The 21,400-nt window shown below is 44.3% G+C and overlaps 1 protein-coding gene across 1 annotated transcript; it reads right to left on the bottom strand.

Annotated features, from left to right (window-relative positions):
- Positions 1-1,128: 1,128 nt before the first annotated feature.
- FOXC1 (forkhead box C1) lies at positions 1,129-2,730 on the bottom strand. The gene has a single exon (XM_065399336.1). The coding sequence runs from the start codon at positions 2,728-2,730 to the stop codon at positions 1,129-1,131; it is 1,602 nt and encodes a 533-aa protein (XP_065255408.1).
- Between the last annotated feature and the right edge of the window lie 18,670 nt (positions 2,731-21,400).

Here is a 21,400-nt window from a genome sequence, read left to right as displayed (position 1 = left end):
GTGTGTGTGTATATAATTATTAATTCTATAGAGCACAGATCTTTTATATTCTTTCATTACATTTAGAGATATATTATAGAATGTCTCCTATATAAAATCTGTACTATGTCGATTAGATACAAGTATGTGTGTGTGTATATATACACACACTACCCAGAGGGAAAATTGCATATATAGGAGACAGTATTTAAGATATCCCTATAAGCAATATAGGCATATATTAAATATAGCATATTGTGATACTATTATGTATGGTCAAATATTTCCCAGGTCCTGTCTAATCAGTGCTAAGAAAACGTGTTCGTTTATTTGCCATGTTACATCTGCCATGGGAAAGTATTTTTTTCTCCTAGCGGATAAAGCAAGCTGACTAAGTGGAACATATTGCAGAAGAGAGAGAAAAAGGCCGAGCTGGCAGTTTCTAAGCGGTCGCTGGGATTTGTGCGGAGGGGAACGAGTTGTTCCATCGCCAACGTTAGCCATGAAGTCTTTCATTTTAAAAAATGTATGAAAGTATCCAGACGTGTCAGGTATTCCAATTGAATGGTAATTTATTAATAAACAAACAATGCAATACCTCAGAATATTTTCAAGAAAAAAATCGATAGAATAAGATTAATACAGTTTCCCTTTTTATATGTAATGAAAGAGAAATCAACGTTTCAGGCAATTGTAATGTCCGTTTTCGGGGGGAAAACACTTTCTGGCGTTTGGTCCACAACATCCAACTACAAATTTAAAATAAATTACTATGTCGCAATTTACATTTTAAAACAAGTCCTTCGGGGGAGGAGGGGGAGGAGCTTGTAATCTATACTGCATATTTTTATCCTCTTTTAAACACAGGGCATAATAATACCTTATGAGATGGGGGAGGGAGAGAGTATTTCTCAAAAGCAATAAAAAACTTACGTGTTATTTGGAGTAACACTGTCCTTTTAACAAACCAAGGCATGACTTATTTTTATTTTTTTTTGGCTGTCTCTGTACAAACTATGCGAGAGTTCGCTCGCTGCTTGCAGGAGGCGGCTTGGTTTGTTAAAGAAAAGATCTAGTCCTTGCTTGAAGTTTGGCCTTTTTTCTGTATTGTTCGGGGTGGGGTGGGGGGCCCGCTGGGACCGGTTTTGGTCAGAACTTGCTGCAGTCATACACGAAAGCCCCTGAGGTGCGGTAGAGAGACTGGCCGGAGGGAAAGGCCATCTGACAGCTGCTGCTATTCCCGTTCACCGGCGAGTTATTCAAGCCCAGCCGCTGGGACTCGAACATCTCCCGCACCGCGTGGAAGTTCTGCTGCTGGCCGGGGTAGCCGGCGGCGCTGGCCAAGTGGCCCAGGTCTCCCGCCGCCGTGGCTTGGTTTAGGTACCAGGAGGCCAGGCGCCCTTGGTGCGCGGCGGGGTGCGCGTGGTGCCCCTCCTGGTGGCCGGCCGCCGTGCTCAAGCTGCCGTGGCTCAGCGAGGAGGCGCTGCTGCTGCTGGGCATGGTGTAGTCGGGCAGGGGGTCTTCCACCGGGCTGGCCCCGCTGCTGGCCAGGTGGCCGGCCCGCTCGCCTCCCCCAGCGGCGGCGGCCGCGGCGTACAGGCTCATGGCTTGCATGTTGCAGTGGTAGGTGCCCCCGGCCGCGGCCCCGCTGCCCGGGTTGGCGCCCTGGCTGCAGGGCGAGCTGTAGAGGGAGCTCTGGCCCGGGGAGTAGCTGCCGAGGGCCACCGAGGGGGGGATGCCGGTCCGGGACGAGGTGGCAGAGGAGGAGGCGGCGGAGGCGGCGAGGAGGCTGGAGCTGAGCTCGCTGGCGCCCTGAGGCGAGCCCCGCAGGGAGGTCATGATGTTGTCCACGCTGAAGCCTTGGCTGTGGTGCGGCTGGTGCTGCGGGTCGGGCGCCTCCAGACTGAGCGAGCGGCTGGAGGGGAGGCTGCTGTGGGGGCTGCTGCCGCTGGACAGGCTGCTGCTGCTGTCCGGGCTCTCGATCTTGGGCACGGCGCTGCTGAGGGCCGCCGCTCCCCCGCCGGGAGGCGAGACGGCCTGCGGGGGAGACGAGGTGCCGTTCTCGGTCTTAATGTCCTGGATGCGGACCGGCGGCGGCTGCTGCGAGCCGGCCCCGCTCCCCGCCGCGCCCCCAGCCCCGCCGCTCTCCTGCTCGGCCTGCGGGTGCTGCCGGGGCTGGGGCTGCTCCTTGAGGTGCAGCCGGTCCTTCTCCTCCTTGTCCTTGACGGCGTCTTTCTTCTTGAAGCGCCGCCTCCGCCGCAGGAAGCTGCCGTTCTCGAACATGTTGTAGGAGTCCGGGTCCAGCGTCCAGTAGCTGCCCTTGCCGGGCTTCTTGTCGTCCCGGGGCACCTTGACGAAGCACTCGTTGAGCGAGAGGTTGTGGCGGATGCTATTCTGCCAGCCCTGCTTGTTGTCCCGGTAGAAGGGGAAGCGCTCCATGATGAACTGGTAGATCCCGTTCAGGGTGATCTTCTTGTCCGGCGCGTTCTGGATGGCCATGGTGATGAGGGCGATGTAGCTGTAGGGGGGCTTGACCATATCCTTGGGCTGCGGCTGCGGGGTATAAGGTCCGTAGGCTCTGGCCATGCCGGCCGGGTACTGCTCGTGGGCCGGGTGCGAATACATGCTCATAGGGGCCGGCATGGCGGTGTAGCCCCCTCCCGCAGCGGCCCGATAATAGCTCTGCTCCCCGCCGAGGTAAGGCACGACTCCCAGGGAGTTGGGACTGGACACCGAGTAGCGAGCCTGCATGTCCTCCCGTCAGTTTCCCCCACCCTCCCCGCCGGACCAAACAACTTTCCCTCCCTCCCTCCCCCCCCCCAGCCCCTCCAGACCGAGTTCCAGCCGGCGATCAGTCACCCCCCGGCCTCGCACAAACGCGGAGGGGGGGGGGGGAAGCCTCCTCTTCTTCGGCCGGTAAAAGGCACCAGCAAAAGCCCCGCACTCCACACCAGTACTCGCCGCGGAGAAAGCCACTTCCAAATGCCAAAATAAACGCCCTGGGCCGAGCGGCTCCCAGCGCCTGGTTCCACCGCGATCGGCAACAAGTTGTCTCTGCCCAGGAGGGGACAACAGTGGTTGTTTCTTTCTAAGGGGAATTTACAAATATCCACCTTCCCGGTCCACCGATGTCAACTTGTTTTGGGGTGGGTTTTTTTTCAGTCTCTTTTTCGGTCGCGGGCAGCTTTGGGAAGCATTGGAAAAACTTCTGAACTTTTGAGCATCCGTCACCAAGGCGAGGACTTTTTTACGCACTTACTGTTTTTTTTCTCCTCCGGCTGCGGAGCTCCGCCCTGCCTAGGCCGGGCGGCCAATGAGAAGGGAGAGCCGGGCTGTGAATGAGGAAGCGGGGGAGGGGGACCCTGGAGTAGCAGCAGCCCCAAGGGTTCCAGCTTTGGGACTGGCCACACACACTCGCCCACAATCTCCCCCACACGCAAGTACCTATCGCTCTCCACGCATGCCACAGCCTTTCTCCCTCTCTCATACACAGAGTAGAGATCACGTACACCGGCCTGCAAATGCACACATTAAATACACACACGCATTCCTATACAGGTCGTGCATTCATACCTATATATTTCTCTCAACACATTTGCCTAGTCCTATGTGCAGATGTACTGTCTCGGAGGAGACAACTTTTCACATACACCTAGATATAGATGATTCCTCTGCACGCACTCTCACCCGCCTCTGCTCAGATATACACAGATATATGTTCCTCGCCTCTCAAACACCCTTCCTCCCCTTCTTACACATTTACCTTCTTCAGATATATCTGGATATAGACAACTTCCACACGTATATACGTGCTCAGAGCTCACTTGCTGCTCTCCATGGCAAAAGAAGATCGGTGTTACCCACCCACCCCCATCTTCACACCAGGCAGGAGAAAGGGGAGAAAGGGGATGGGGGAAAGAGAGAGAGACCCGCTCCTCACCAGCACCAGCCTCCTTACAGGCAGCTGCCTGACCAAACTTTTCTGAAGGGATTCCATTCTTCCATTTGACAAGCTTTTGACGAGTCCTGCAAAGCTCCTTTTTATTAATCGGCCACGAAGGGCTTTCCTCTGTCAGTTTGCAAAGAAAGCGCCTGCTGCCTGTGCTGTTTATAAACACAGACAGATGTCTTTGTACTTGTCTCTAACCGGCTTGTTCAGGTAATCTTTACAGACCTGCTGGGGTGTGATAGGCTAAGCCCCTTTTTCTGAGAGAGAGCTCGAGCGAGCATACTTTTGTATGAAAGATATTTCAGACCGCGGAATCAGTGGCATAACAGGTGTGTTGTTGACAAGAGAAAAATAAGTGTGTTCAAAATTGTTTAACGGCTCGACTTTAAGGACTTAATTTCTGCTAAAACCAACTCTGTTTAAATGGCTGAAGTAATATTTGTGCTGTAAATAAATGTTTGGATTAACATTTAAAGTGGATTTAAGACTGAGGAGGAGAATTTTTCTTACTTTTGAAAATTGTTAATGGAAATGAATAGTTTCTTGTGAGTTGAACAATGACAGCCGTTAAAGATAACTGATTGGACTGAAATCCAATCCTACACCCCCTTTTTTTAGCCTGCTGCTTTTTACCTCTACAATCTCATTGCAGTAAATAGTGGGTCAGTTGATAGGAACAAGCTGAAGTGCTGACGTCTGGGAACTTGTTAAGGAAAAATGGTATTGAGTACGTGTGTTTTGTGAGAGATGAGTTTCACACTCCCTTGGGTTTGTGACAAACTTTCACTCTGAAGATGAGTCACAAAACCCTTTTGGCTCCATTGATTTTCTCACTTTTTACAGTGATTGATTGTTCTCGAAACCACAACAGGTAGAAGAGACCTGAAGGTGTTAAGGGAACGTGATTTGCTTGGTAGTATTTTAAGTCAAACCTTTTCTCTCGAATAATGAATCAACTGGTAATTAAAACAAGTGATGGAAAAGGAAAAAAAAGTTGATATGTTCTTACCTTTCCTCCAGTTCATACTCAGATGTAACTGTTCTACTTTTGTAATAAACAAAAGTCCTTTAATGGTGACTATATTATTCAGTTTTGCCTGTTGTGTTTGATCTTCTGGAATCCTTTCACCTGCTCCTGTCCAATTCTACATTTCCCCCAAATACTGACGAATTAATCGTCTCAGTGGCACTGTCCTATTCATTAGTTTCGATGTAGTTTCGACATGTGTCTTCAAAATCTCTCACTTGCTTGACTAGAAAGAATAGCATTTTAACGCATATACATAGAACCCAGGTCATCCAGTGTTTCCCACGATTTTACCTGCAGTTAAAACCATTTCCACGTATTTCACATTCATTTCCACTAACCATTGTACTGTTGTGTCCAAAAAGCCTATCTTTCGGTGATTTATAAATTGAACAGGATACTGTGTACGTTTAATGCTCACGGTTCTGAAGTGAGATTATTATTATTTATTTTATTGGGATTATTTAATCCCGAATGTATTGCATCTAATATATTTTGCAATAGCTACGCTCTTACATTACTGTGAAGTGATGCAATAACTAATGTGTGTTAAATTACACATCTGAGAGCAGCAGCATTGTGGTTCTCTACTTTAGGTACAAAAATTGCCTTTGTGAAACTAGTAACTGGCACGCGCAAACAGTTTTAGGGAAAACAGTTTTATAGAAGCAGAAAGATCAGTTTTCTGACTGGTTTAATTTTGGATACAATCCAGGAAAAGTAATTTGTGTTTGTGTTTTACATACTCAAGTGCAGGACAGGAATGAATTTCAGATGACTTGTTTATTTGTTATTTATTGTCGTACCCACCATGGCCTCTAGATGAAAGAGTAACATTTTGAGGTATGTTTTTGGTGTGGGACAGAAACGAAATCGTTTGAGTAAGGTTAACAATCGTGTATATTGTGGAACCAAAATCCCTCTTGGAATTAACTATTCAGCGTCCTTTTTAAAGCTGTGCAAAGGGCAGTGAAGCCATTGTGGGGGCGTTTGTTGCATTTGCTCTTAACCTTATTTATTTAGATGATGGAAAGATAATATCACAGCAACCCGGTGAAGGAATAACATTTAAAGTGGTTAAAGCCAACAGGTGGATCCAAACAATTTGCTGAAGGGGTTCCTCTCTGCTCAAAGACCTAGAGGTGAAATGTTTTTCAGCCTGAGGCTATTTATGTTTATACCTACTCAGAGCTTCACCTCTCTCTCGCTTTTAACATCACATCAGTATCCCTGCAATTCACACCTCTATCTCCCTACCCAATCCCGGTTCCTTGAATCTCAGGATAAGGATTTCCATCATGTTTCCCAAACGGTAGTGCAGTTCATTCTATGAGCTAAGATGTGAAAAAAATTATCTAAGTTATATCCTTTCGGATGAAAATATACTGTGGTTCAGCAGCTGAAAACCTATTGTCCCAATTAAACCTGCTCAAATCGATCTATGTTGCTGCTAAGAATAGGTAATTTCCTATTATTACAAATACATTATTTCTGATCTTTGCACACAAAAATAACGCACGAGAACTCCAGAGAAAGTCTGTTTTAACGGCAAAGTAATCAAATCTAATGAGCGTTAGCTAATATGATTATTTTATTGCCCATTGTAAGCGTGTAGCTACGGAGTCTTTGAATCCAGGGAAAACTTTTTAGTTTATCATCTGAATTAAATAATAATGAAAAACCTCTTGCATCATTTGACTTTCTATTCCAGTTGAAGAAAAAGGGAATTTTTATTTTAGCTTGATGACAGTAATTGGTGACTTATTTCACAGAAGGAATAACTTGTATTTTAAATCTACACAGTATATACAATTAATAATCTACAAAGAAAAATCGAGACCCTACATTGTTTTGCAAACGGTGCTTCCCATCTTTCCACAATAATTGTCTTGGCAAAATATTACTTGGTTTTCTATAAAAATATTGTTCTCTGAAGAATAGTTTAAGACTGAATGATGACATGAATAGATCATTAAAACACATAAAATGCCTATGGGATCCAGGATTTTAAAAATTCTTTATTTAATTATTTATTTAGCTATTAAAATGCAAGTCTAATAACTTCAAAAATGCAAGTTCCTAGGGGAGATAATAACCCAGTGAGTTTTCTAACCATTGGCATCTGCAAAGTGCTAATATCTGGGGGAAGATGAGAAATTACGTCTCTCCTAAAAAGATGAGAAATATCCAGGGCTGAATTTATCTCCTATTTCTCTTCAAGGTCCATCTCCTGTCTCTTTTGTATTCCCTTTCCTTCCTTGCTAACTTCCTTTCTCTGTCTCTCAGAAGCTCTAGGGAGAGGCAGAAAAGGTGGAGGGGGCTGAATCCATTGGGTTCTCCGGCATCCAGTAACTGAACACACACATTGACAAGTAGCACGGAGCCATTGGGCTGCTGCTGCTCTCCTCCCCTTATTGCGGACAGGGGGTGGGGAAGGGAGAGACTTATTTGTTTCCAATGGTTTATTTACGTGAGAATGAAGCGACAGTTCCCCGCTGGTGAAGGCTGGGAGTGATAGGCGTTTAGCAAGTCAGTGGATAACAGGCAGGCAGTTCAGTGGTAGGCTACCAAAGAAAGCTTGCAGTCAGTCTCTGCTTATATTAGTCAATAGTCAGTGGGTTTACACACACACACACACACACCCCAGTTTGGAAACGAATACTGACTGATTTGTTTTAAAGCACCTCTGCTTCAGTAAGTCATGCCAAAGCAGGCAGGTCTCTCTCAGAGTTATTTGCTGGGGAAGTTGGACGCTCCTCACAAGCATCTGCAAATTCACAACCTGCGGAAGGGATGCTGCCAAGTGCCACTCCTAGAGGATTAGTCATTGAGACCAGAGTCTCGGAAAGTAAGCCGAGATGGAAGCAGTAAGTTCAGATGTTATCGCCTGACAGAAAGATACACTGAGTTTCTACGCTGGGTGTTCCTTTCCTGTGGCTACTTCAAGCAGCTCCTACATATTCACCCCTCGGGATCCATCTGCTTTTTTACACGAGTCCAGTTCCCATTACTGAACTGATTACAGTCCCATCTCTTATGCCTTTCACCAGAGGCGTCCAGGGCACACATCCTGTCGCTACTGTTACCTCCCACCCTCCCTTGGGCGATGATGTCCCGTTTCCTGCACGTGGCTTGGGGCTGGACTTGCTGCATATGCAGCCGCCCAGCGGGCTGGGAGCCTCTGGGTCTCCAGTGCGCTCGCTCTGCCCTTTTTTTTCCAGCTGGCGACCACCTGGGCGGTTAGTTCAGGCGCTTCTTGTGGCTGGAGCGCCCCCTGATGGACCAGGTTAGACACATGCCTCGAGTCCCTGGGCACAGCCGTCTTCCCTCCATCTCCACCTACAGGATCCGCTGTCCCCCCATTCCCGTGTTTGCCGGCCATTCCTCGCTCCAGGAGGAGCAGCAAGTGGCGGTAAAGCCAGGATTTAAGCAATGTCGCTGAGCAGGCGCCTCAATGAGCTATGCGATCCCAAACCCCTCCAGGCTCTGTATGGCTGGGCTTGGGCTCTTAGCTGGCCATTCCTCCCCACTCTTTTGCAGCGGGGCTGGTGCCAGGAGATGAGAGAGACAAGGTAAGTGAGGTAATAAGTAATATCTTATATTGGACCAACTTCTGTTGGTGAGAGAGAGAAGCTTTGAGCTCCACAGACCTGAAGAAGAGCTCAGTGTAGAGCCAACACTTGCCTCTTTCACCAACAGAAGTTGGTCCAATAAAAGATAGGAGTACTTGTGGCACCTTAGAGACTAACAAATTTATTAGAGCGTAAGCTTTCGTGGGCTACAGCCCACTTCTTCGGATGCATATAGAGTGAAACATATATTGAGGAGATATATATACACACATACAGAGAGCATGCTCTCTTTATGTGTGTATATATATCTCCTCAATATATGTTTCACTCTATATGCATCCGAAGAAGTGGGCTGTAGCCCACGAAAGCTTACGCTCTAATAAATTTGTTAGTCTCTAAGGTGCCACAAGTACTCCTGTTCTTTTTGCGGATACAGACTAACACGGCTGCTACTCTGAAACCTGTCAATAAAAGATATTACATCCTGCACCTTGTCTCTCTCATTCTTCCCTAGGACACTCTCAGTGCTCCCTGCAACAAACACATATGCACACATCTCCTGCCAACACCCCAACAACCCACACTAGCCTACAGTCGATAAACACACACTAGCCAACATAACTCCCAACCCACCCACACAAAATATATATCACCTACTCAACCAAAACACACCATCCTGCCTACCCACGTCCAAATTCCCCTGCACAATTATCATCCTCCAACACTGGCAAGGAATCCCCAGCCCAACTGCCTTACACCAACCAAATACCCCACCAGCCAATTGCTCCCCCACCTCAGCATCCTCCAGTCATACCCAAACCCATCAAACAGCAGACAACCCAGCCTCAACATCCATCAACTAATTACAGCACTTTCCCTCCAACATCCACCCATCAATGACACCCACTCCCTTCTCCCCACCCCAAAGAGGAAAAAGAATCCTTAGGCCAGTCTCTTTTTTTGTTGAGAACCTTGAATTTTAGCCAAAAGGCACAGACTTCCTGAAACAACTCTATTTATTAAAAGTGAACACTACAGGAAAGCAGTGCCACTTTAGCAAGACCATTATTTTCTAGGCAATGCCAAGGAATGCTTTCACTGGTGGCCAGGTTTGCCAATAAAAGTTGCAAAGGAAACGTGCCGGTTTCCAGGAAAATGTACTTCTGTGTTTTAACCTCCCCCTTTTCTTTCTAATGACTAAACACTGAACCTCCAAAAAACAGGCTTCAGAAAACTAAGCACTAATGAAGAGCTAAATTCTTCTGGCAACTACAGGGGGTGGTAACACATACATTTACATATAGGGAGGCATTTATACACACCCACACACTTTAGACACATACACATATTTTCCAGCGCAGAGATTTAATAACATTTATGCACAGACATAGATTCATGCAGATATTTGCCCACACATAGTTACACAGAAACACAAATAGCGATTTAGCATAAGTATTTGCATACAAGTAGACCGAAGACACATATAGATGTCTATACACAGAAAAATGGCTAGCTACACTAAGACTGTTTAATTTGTAAAGGAAAAGAGTAAGATAAGATAGAATAATTTAAAATAATGAATGGTATTGAGAAAGTTGATTGAACCTTCCTATTTACCATTTCCCATAAAACTGGAGCAAGAGGACACTGAATTAAAAGGCAACAAGCACAGAAAATATGAGGATTTTTAAAGTGCATCATATAATTAATGCATGGAACTTTCTGCTGGAGGATAAGACTAGCATCTGTAGTTATGCTAGGCTAGGATTAAATTATAGGGCTATCTGGACTCTTACTTTTAGGCCATAAACATATTAACAATTAAGGTAAGAAGAAGTCATCCACCTCCCACACTACTTTGCCACTTTCTCCCCACTTTTTCCAACTCTCCTCTCCCTGCATCCTTAAAGATATGTGTACTAGTTCTTTAAATCTTAGCAGGAAGTCAGGCAGGATGGTTCTAAACAGAAGCTTTGCACTAAAGCAGAGGGAGAGAAGCTTTGGAGATGTTGCTGTTCTCTTGTTTCTAACTGATCTTTTTGTTCAGTCTTAAGAGAGAGTGACTCTTGCTGTGATTCTTTACCATTGGCCCATGATTTTTAGCTCCTTTTTTTTTTTCAACCAGCAGTTGATAGAAGTGTTGATTTGTCATTCCACTTATACCTGCCAAGTTCAAGCCCTGCTGAGAATGGTTGCCCAGCTGTGGTAGGGGAAGATGCTTTATCTTCAGGTACAAGTAAAGTGAGAGGGCACTTGAGCCTGAGTTGCCTTACTTCTGTTGCTTTGCACAGAGGAAGAGGTTGCAAACCTAATTCTAATAATCAGATTATCAACTTGGAAACATTTCATTTTGTAACTACAAACCCAGATTTGCCTTTTACTGAATCATATGAAAAATCTGACAGTTTTTTTAAAGTAGTTATTTTTAAGTGTCTAGTTTGGTAGCCCTTAAAGTAGACTCTTAGCAGCTCAGCTAATGTATACATCTGAAATCAGGTTTTATACATATGAGTGTGGGATGTATCCATGGGTGGATGGATAAATATATATTTATTCTGGTAAATTTTATGGCCATAAGTTACACATGAGAAGTTGCTAAATTGGGACATCCTGGTGCATGTCTTTTTGCCCTAATTAAACAGAATAGTTAATAGAAAACATCATTTCAGTATTAACAGAGCTTTCTGGTAGGTCACAGTGAGTTCCCGACATACTGGACAGGCTCACAGAGGTAGTAGGCTGTACCATATGTACTGGGATAGAGAATGAATCTGTTGCTACAGTCCCAGTGGCAGGTAGTTTGCTCGTTGAACACCTACTAACAGCCAGTTCTGCCTGTTAGAGAGACAAGGCGGGTGAGGTAATATCTTTTTTGGACCAACTTCTGTTGGTGAGAGAGACAAGCTTTAGAGGTTATTCAGAGCTCTTCTCAGTTTTGCCTGTGTCATTACTAAGGAAGAACTGAAAATGTTTTAAAAGGAGCAGACAGACAAGGCCATTTTGAGACACAAAAAACCCCCAAGCAGTATTAAGAACCACTAAATCACACTGAAAGATCCCAATTAAGTGGAATTACCATTCACATCAAGATGAAGTGATTGCTAGTAAGTGTCATTGATCTTCAGTTCAGATATCCCAATTAGGTACATTTCCTGACTAGGCATGTCTAAACCATAAGTAGAGTGAACTGCCTGTGGTGATATGTGTGTTTGTTTATGTAAATGACTACCTTTTTCAAAAGTGACTAGTGAGTTTGGGTGCCCAACCTGAGAAACCTTAAAGATGGATGGGGTATTTTCCATGAGGCTCACTCAGCACTGTTTGAAAAGCAGTCCATTTTCAGGTGCCTCAAGTTGGGCACCCCAAAACTGAGATACTCAAAATCACTAGCCACTTTTGAAAAACATGTGTGTGTATATGTGTGTGTGTGTGTGTATATATATATATACACACATACAGAGTTCACTCCACTTAATTTACACATGCCTAATGTCTAGAGCTTTGGATGTTTTGAAAATAAGCTGTGCTTTGGACCTCCTAAGGCCTCAGCCAGCTCAGAGCCCCATTATTTTCAGATGCAAAGATTTCTGTAAGATGTAATGTGCCATATGTTTAGGTGGAAAGTTAGGCACATAGCATCTTACATCAGTGCCTCCTTCTTTACCTAGTTGTTTATGTTCAAGCTTGAAGTCTAAAGCTTGGGTTCAGCAGAAACAGAATACTAAGAGCACTATGGAGAAGGCCTTCTAAGTAGGCTTGTTGCAGTGGCCCTGAGCTGAGCTTGCCAAATGAGTTTGCAAAGATGGGGAGAAGGATCTAGGACTAAACCTAATCATCTTGCCCTCTTTAATATTTGCCGTCTACATCATTATATCTGCAATTATCTTCTAGTCAGGAGAGTTTTCTAGGCTGGATTGGAGGAGGAGGTTTTCCTGGCAATTGGTAGTGCTTTGTCTGTACATTCACCTGCTTCCCTCCCAGAGCTGAATTTGCACTTCATCCATGTGCAGAATGAAGAAAACACTCCACCACACCCATGGCTTCCAACATTTGCCAAAAGTCTATTGTGTCTTTTTAGCTTGTAATTTCTACAGGGTAGGGGCTGTATCTGATTCTATATGTGTACTGTGCCTAGTACAATGGAGTCCTGATCCTTACTGGGTCCTTTGTGTGGCTATTTCAGTGCAGAGACCCATAGATTGCATGCCCTTCTAACTAACACACCACAGCTAGGGAAATGCGCAGTTAAATCAGCGCTGAGAATTGTGATTTAGTTTCATTTTTTTTTATTCTCCCGTTTGCTTTCCACTTTTCCTTAAAAAATGGGGCCAGATCCTCAAATCACTAAACTGAATTACATCAGCAGTAGAGCTGGCTCAGGGAAATTACAATGTAAACACCTGTTCCAGCTCAGCGCTGAGGCTGAGCAATTAATCATATAGGAGTCAAGACACTCGTACGTTAACATACTTACAAAATGGGCAACTCTGCCATACTGCATGTGACGGGTTGGATCACAGAAACCCCCTTGGGAGCTGCCACCCAATGTGCAAAGACTACCCCTGCTTCTGTTTTCCCTGCCAGCTCAGGATTCCAGCACCCTGTCTTGCTGAGCCAGCCACTCCTGTCCGGCTCCAACACAGACCCAGGGTCTCAATCACTTGTCCCAAAGCTGCAAGTTTACCTGAAAACAGCTCTCAGTAGTGTGCTTGTCTTTAGCACTCAGATGCCCAACTCCCAATGGGGTCTAAACCCAGATAAATCCGTTTTACCCTGCATAAAGTTTATGCAGGGCAAACTCATAAATTGTTCGCCCTCTATAACACTGATAGAGAGATATGCACAGTTGTTTGCTCCCCCAGGTATTAATACATACTCTGAGTAAATTACTAAATAAAAAGTGATTTTATTAAATACAGACAGTAGGATTTAAGTGGTTCCAAGTAGTAACAGACAGAACAAAGTAAGTCACAAGCAAAATAAAATAAAATGCGCAAATCTATGCCTAATCAAACTAAATACAGATAATCTCACCCTCAGAGATGCTTCAGTAAGTTTTTCTCAGACTGGACACCTTCCAGGCCTGGGCACAATTCTTTCCCCTGGTACAGCTCTTGTTCCAGCTTAGGTGTTAGCTAGGGGATTCTCCATGATGGCTCCTCTCCCTCTCTGTTCTCTTCCACCCCTTTATATATCTTTTGCATAAGGCGGAAACCCTTTGTCCCTCTGGGTTTCCACCCCCCCTCACTGGAAAAGCACCAGGTTAAAGATGGATTCCAGTTCAGGTGACATGATCACATGTCACTGCAAGACTTCAATACTCACTTGCCAGCACCCACATATACAGAAAGACTCACGGGTAAACACAGTCATCTGCAGACAATGGTCCTTGTTAATGGGAGTCATCAAGATTCCAAACCATCATTAATGGCCCACACTTTACATAATTACAATAGGCCCTCAGAGTTATGTTTTATATTTCTAGTTTTAGATACAAGAGTGGTACATTTATACAAATCGGATGATCACACTCAGTAGATTATAAGCTTTGTAATGATACCTTACAAGAGACCTTTTGCATGAAGCATATCCCAGTACGTTATATTCACTTTTTACCATATTTTTCTAAAACTATCCCAGTTACATTATATTCACTTATTATCATGTTTTTATAAAACCATATAGACTGCACAACGTCACACTGCACATATGTATTTTGCAACTAGCTGCCTTTGAGCACCACAGGGAAAAATCTGATGCTGCCTAGCCACAGGATTAGGAATTGACCTCTCTCTACCTCAGGGTAAAGACCATCCTTTAGTAATTGCAAAATTAAATAGTGGCCAGTCATAGCTTTTTGCAGTACAAAAGTTTACTAAATAATCCTTCAAGACTGTTAATATCATAGGGCCTAATTCAACTGCTGTTGAAGTCAATGGAAAGACTCCCATTGACTTTAATGAGAGCTGAATCTGGCCTATGTGAAGTTTATAATCTTTTATCACTTCCACTTTTTAAAAAAACTTTATCAAGCATTTTCAGTAGGAATCTGTGAGTGCTGCCCAACTTCTAGCTCACTTTGCCCAGGGAAAAATAGAACTATAAACTGAAACATGATGCTGAAAACCAAGTTGAGTAGAAAGTGTTTAGTCTAGTGCTGGATGAATACTGAAAGCATGTATTTGCAAATAATTTCTCTGACAATCAATGGGAAAGAAAAATTATTGAATGAATTCTTTGCCAATTATTCTTTGACTGTCTCTAGAGTTGATATAAATATTGCAAAAACAAATTGCTAATATTTATTCAACAATAAAAAAACAGCTTTGTCAGACTAGCTCTGAGTTAGTCTAATTTTCCAGTGTCCTTATGGATGGAGATAAAAGGACAGTATTGTAGTAATTTTTGCATTTGCTGGGTGTATGTATCTAATCTGTCGGTTACATTCTACTGAAAATTGCAATTATACCATGATCCTGCAAACACTTATGCACATTGTGACGTTGTGCAGTCTATATGGTTTTATAAAAACATGATAATAAGTGAATATAATGTAACTGGGATAGTTTTAGAAAAATATGGTAATAAGTGAATATAACGTAACTGGGATATGCTTCATGCAAAAGGTCTCTTGTAAGGTATCATTACAAAGCTTATAATCTACTGAGTATGATCACCTGATTTGTATAAATGTACCACTCTTGTATCTAAAACTAGAAATATAAAATGTAACTCTGAGGGCCTATTGTAATTATGTAAAGTGTGGGCCATTAATGATGGTTTGGAATCTTGATGACTCCCATTAACAAGGACCATTATCTGCAGATGGCTGTGTTTACCTGTGAGTCTTCCTGTATATGTGTGTGCTGGCAAGTGGGCAATGAAGTCTTGCAGTGACATGTGATCATGTCACCTGAACTGGAATCCATCTTTAACCTGGTGCTTTTCCAGTGAGGGGGGGTGGAAACCCAGAGGGACAAAGGGTTCCCGCCTTATGCAAAAGATATATAAAGGGGTGGAACAGAACAAAGTGCAGAGAGAAGCCATCATGGAGAATCCCCTAGCTAACACCTAAGCTGGAACAAGAGCTGTACCAGGGGAAAGAATTGTGCCCAGGCCTGGAAGGTGTCCAGTCTGAGAAAAAACTTACTGAAGCATCTCTGAGGGTGAGATTATCTGTATTCAGTTTGATTAGGCATAGATTTGCGCATTTTATTTTATTTTGCTCGGTGACTTACTTTGTTCTGTCTGTTACTACTTGGAACCACTTAAATCCTACTGTCTGTATTTAATAAAATCACTTTTTATTTAGTAATTTACTCAGAGTATGTATTAATACCTGGGGGAGCAAACAACTGTGCATATCTCTCTATCAGTGTTATAGAGGGCGAACAATTTATGAGTTTGCCCTGCATAAGCTTTATGCAGGGTAAAATGGATTTATCTGGGTTTAGACCCCATTGGGAGTTGGGCATCTGAGTGCTAAAGACAAGCACACTTCTGTGAGCTGTTTTCAGGTAAACTTGCAGCTTCGGGGCAAGTGATTCAGACCGTGGGTCTGTGTTGGAGCAGACGGGAGTGTCTGGCTCAGCAAGATAGGGTGCTGGAGTCCTGAGCTGGCAGGGAAAACAGGAGCAGGGGTAGTCTTGGTACATCAGGTGGCAGCTCCCAAGGGGGTTTCTGTGATCCAACCCGTCACACACATGCTTAATGTTATGTACATGAGTAGCCTCACTGGAGCTTCAGAAATGCGTGCAAGCTCACAGAGTGCACTCGCTGTCCTTAATGACACACATCCATCCCCAACTCCTGCCAAGTACCACACGCAATACGTACCGTGCACTATGTACCAGGCTGGGTTCGAAGAAGCTAACCCTGTAAAATCGAAGGCATGTTTTATTGGAATAGCTGCAATCGCCGTATGTGATGATGCAAACTACAATTTATTAGCTGAATTGTTGTACAGAAGCTGTTTATTAATTTTTTGTGAGAGAGGGAATACCGAGTTGTCTTTATTAGCTTGACCTGGCAGGTGTATGGAGGTGTTTTGCTTGGGGACAAAATTTACAGTCTGCATTGCAATTTAATAAGCTTCTCAGCATCTTTCCCCACATTTCCTCCTACACCACTTCCCTCTCCTTACACTCCACCCAAGCTTCTTTCCTGCCACTCCCTGTGTCTCTTTCGCCCACTACCACCATTGTGCCTTCTTCTGTGCCACTGCACACACTTAGAACAACTTCCTAATTAACATTTCCCAGGCTCTCTCTGCCTGGCACCTCCTTCATAAGAAGTCTTGAAAACTTGCCTCTCCTGTGAAGGATTGATGCCACAAGACAATCCATGTTCATTCTGAATTGCTCCACTGAGCCAAAGCCTATGGGAATGATTGTCTTTCCAGTGTTATTGATGTCAGTGGGCTTTGGATCAGACCCTTAGATTGTGAGTTCTTGGGGGCAGGAAAGATTAGAATGGCTTGATTTCCAAAGAAGTGCTGAGTACCCACAAATCCCACGGAAGTCAAGGGGAGCTGCAGACACATTTCTTAATCAGACTTGGTTGGTGCACTTGACCTGTTGCAGAGTGCTGCACCTCTATAGAAATACATAGTCATTACAACTGCTTGTGCATCTCAGGAGAGAATTTTTCGCTGTTTGATTTAAGCTCTTTGGTTTGATTTAATCCCATTCCATTGTAATTATATATTTGATTTGTTTCCGCAGGGAGCAGCCCTCCTAGTGTACATCTTGCTGGAAGGGTGTGAGAGAGAGGCAGGCTTTAAATAAACGCTTAACAGACAACATGTCTCCATCCTGCATCCTGGGGATCCTCCAAGGCAAGGATCATCTGCTCATCAGTCCTTGCAAAAGCCCTGCCACAGGGCTACCCCAACTGGCAGCTATTCCAGGAAGCACCCTTAAGGGGAGGAAAGGGGTGTCCGACACTTTAGAGCAGGCTGAAACTTACTCTGTTCCCTGAGCATAGGGGTAACGCACTATACTCAGCCTACCTCCTGCCCTATCCACTCCATATATGTGGAATGGGGACCACAGAGCCCCTGTGGGTTCGGGGCACCTGCCTGTTGAAGAGCAAACGAATGCAGGGGAGGCCTCAGTTTTTAACCAGTTCTTTTTTTGGGAAACATCCCAATACATTTCAGGGAGTTTTGCATGATTAAGAACTAGTTCTGTTATTGGTGCCCAGGGATACACTGAAATGAGTTAAATACTTTGCTGTGGATCAAATTCTGAAGTGATTGCTCAGGGCTATGTCCTCAATCAAGGCCAAAGTTCAACACAGCTGAGGTGGGGAGCAAAGCAGACTTTAAGCCAGCTGGCCATTGGCATAATCGGAGCAGCAGCCTCCAGAGTTGGACAGGCATATCCTGCTGCCACCGACTCTTTCAATTGCCTATGCTGGAATCGAGGGAGTGCAGGGACATTTGTGCCCAGTGTTCTTTACCCTGGCCACACTCCTTAGGCTGGGGAACTGGGATCAGGTCTCCTACCCCAGCCTGAGAGCACTGATGGATTCTGCAATGCATTAGCTGGTTAAGCCAGACTAAAGGCTGCTTTGTGCTGCTGAAACAGCACAAAGCAGCCTTAACAATGCCAAAGATATGGCCCTTTGTTTTTCCTTTGTCCTTATTCAAGCAGAACCCCCTACTGAAGACCTTGGGTAAGGGCTGAGCGAAATCTGAGTAGGGACTTCAGGATTTGGTGCTGTAATATTGATCTTTTGCTGTTTGTGTTCATTTATTTCCCTCCCTCGGTGCATTATTTAAGGGATCAGCCTTGCAAGATGCTAAGCCTTCTGAGCTCCTGTTGAAGGCATAAGGAGTGGAGGGCAGCCAGCATCTTGCAGGAATAAGCTCAAAAGCTGGAAGGACCTAGCATGGTTAAAGCTCAATTCCAGTTCACCAGTTGATTCAGCACGTTTTGGCATATGTATTCACTCTCAGAAAGGACCAAGCACCCATTTCTCTTGCAAATGACCTGCTTTTTCCATTTATCAATATGGAAAAGCAACTCATCCTTCCCCCTTTGCAATAGTATTACATATTCATAATAACTGCAATCCTTAGCACTTGTATCTATGCTTTTAATCTTCAAAGCACTTAATGAGCACTAGCTACCCATTATGATGCAGCAGAGTAATGTGGCACCCTGTGTAGGCAGAGAGTCATGTAAGAGCGCTCCAGTGCACACATGCATGAAGGGCACAGGGAGTGTGGGCCTCTGACTGCACCAGTCACCCCATCCTGCAGATCTAGGGGGATCTGCATGGAGTACCTGCTCCTCTGTATAATTTGCAAGCCGGTATCTCAGCATTGCTGGCATATTTGACCCATTACTTTTTCTGCTACTGATCTGTTTGCCATGCTGTCTGGTTCTTGACCCCTAGGAGGCTGTTGAAAGGCATAGAACCAAAGTTGATGCTGTCCTGAGTGGATGTTTCAGCTGGGTTACATAGGGGATATGGGTTGGTAGCTGCTCTCCAGTTCCAACCCCTTTCTGGCTGAGCAGGACTGCGAGGTTTTCTGCGGAGTCTTAACAACGTCTTGCCCATGACACAAGACTCCTGGAAAAACAGGAGCACACAGCATTGCCACTTCTTCCCTGCTTTGGTGAAGTCTTGGTCATAGCTATTCTTTCTGCTTCTTTGGCCATCCAAGCTGCAGAAAGGAGCATCTGTCATGGTGAATTTGGGGAAAAAAGAAGGATTCTAAAGTATGATTTTACTGGAGGGTCAAATTTTCAAAGGGCCTCATCTTTGTCTCCATTTGTTTAAAAAATGGTTATTTAAATACATGGAAAGTAGCTCTCTTTTTTCTCCTCTTTATCACTTATGCATCCAACTGCACATGTATAAACCTATTTGCTCTTTATGCTTATAAACAGGGTTATTATGTGCGTGCGAACTCTATCATCTGAATGCAGAAGTGATAGTGTACAAAGCTGCATGCATTAGTGTTTCCATGTGCAAAGTAACACATGACAAATGAAGGTTATGTATTGAACATTTGACCCAGACTGCTTAGGTAATTTCAGGAGGCTTATACATGTCGCAATTTCATTAAAAGAAAACCCCAGACCCTATCACTGCAACCTCTGTTTCCCAGAGAAACACGCTGTTCTCTGGGAATATTTGTAGTTGCTGCTGTTTGTGAGAGAAATGAATGTAGTATAGATCAATGCACATAGTTACTATTTTTCTAAACAAACTAGTTTTAGCTTTGTTTTTATTTTAGGGTAATGTGTTTTTTTGGAGACGAGGGTTGTGTTGGTCCTAATGGGAGGTAAGCATGGCCAGTCTGTCTACACTGCCATTTTGTTGCTTATCCTATTTGTAGGGCTGAGAAAATGTGGTTTCATAAAATAAGGGAGTATGATGGTGGCATCTCTGATCATGTGATCAGTGAGGCATATGAGATTAACTCTTACCAGATCATGTGACTTTTATTGTGAATCTTGCTATACTTTTTTCTTTTCTTAAAGCCTCAGCTCCTGAAATCAGTTGATAGGTAAGAATCTCAGCTTTCAGTTTAAAAAAAACAAAAATATTTCTAGCCTTCACAGTTGCAGAGAAAAGCTGCCTGAAAATGTGAACCTGGGTGTGCTCTAATGGCTCAGAAACTGGGAGGCAAATAAGAACCTGAAGTTTATTATTTTAAAAATCTCATGATTTTGAAGCCGATCTTACGCTTTGTGGGGGCCTATCTCCTGGTGCTTTTTGAATGCTTGGGGTTAGCAATACTGTGAAAGGGTTAATTTCTAAACACCAGCTGCTTCCAAAAAGCCAGTGTGCCCTGCCCTCTGGGTCATCCTGTGGGTGAAGAAGCCAATAGGAGTTTGTTTGGAGGATTTAAGCCTGGTAACAAAATGTCCTGCTGCTGAGGTTGTGGGGATGGAGTTTCTGTGGGACCAGAAAAAACTGGACCCCTCCCTCTTGCTCATGCAGTTCCAATTAAGCTCAATCAATTAACCTTTTGCTCTTAATAAAGTCATTTGTTATCTTTTCTTTCTAATTCACCCCCAGGCTCTTTAATAATTGTTTAGTCAGACACAGCAACCAGCTTTTGTGAAAAAAAGAATAGGGTATGCCTAGGCTGCAGCTGGGAACAAGCCCTTAGGCTTGAGAGCCCAAGCTCGAGCCTGAGCCAGAAATCCACCCGGCTATCTTTAGCGTGCTAGATGGAGCCGAGCTAGCAGGAGTCTGTCTACCTGAGTTGGGAGGCTTGCTTCTAGCTGCAGTGCAGACATACCCCAAGTGTCTCCTTTGGCTGATTTCTGCCTGTCATCACATTATTCCCCTCACACTCCCAAAATCCTGACCGCCTACAATGAGTGTTTGGGGAGTCAATGTTTCTGTTTCCAACTGAAATGGAATATACACCCTCATCTGAAAGCAAAACCAAACCAAAATGTATTGGGGAACAAAATTTGGTCACCCAATTATTAGTGCGGAGTCAGACCGTTTACTCCAAACAAAGATTAGAAAAGAGAGGTGAAACGCATGGCTGTCTTATTTACCCTGAGAATCAGTTGGGTAGAAGGAGGAGTTGAAGAAGCTTGAATAAATGTGTCCCTCATTCAAGCTTACTTGAGAGGAATAAAGGGGTCTGCAAGCTTATGGGTGTTGTATTAAATTGTATGTGTATTGCTGAGTGGTAGTGAAGGTGAGAGAGAGGCCTCGTCTACATACAAAAGTTGTACCACTTTAACTGTACTGGTATTCTCATATGGCAGGGGAATAAGCTATACTGATATAAGGCACCTTTGTGTTGGTATGACTGTGTACACATTAGGGGTTGGATCAATATAACTATATCAGTTAAAAATCACTCCCCTAACTGACATAGTTACACTAGTA

The sequence above is a fragment of the Emys orbicularis genome, chromosome 2 (assembly GCF_028017835.1).
Source record: "Emys orbicularis isolate rEmyOrb1 chromosome 2, rEmyOrb1.hap1, whole genome shotgun sequence".
In the NCBI taxonomy this organism is placed as follows: Eukaryota; Metazoa; Chordata; order Testudines; family Emydidae; genus Emys; species Emys orbicularis.
The sequence above is the reverse complement of the archived record's forward strand: the minus strand, read 5'-3'. Positions and strand labels throughout refer to the sequence as shown.

Coding starts and splice junctions, on each gene's coding strand:
- FOXC1 (XM_065399336.1), bottom strand. CDS start 2,730: ATGCAGGCTCGCTACTCGGTGTCCAGTCCCAACTCCCTGGGAGTCGTG.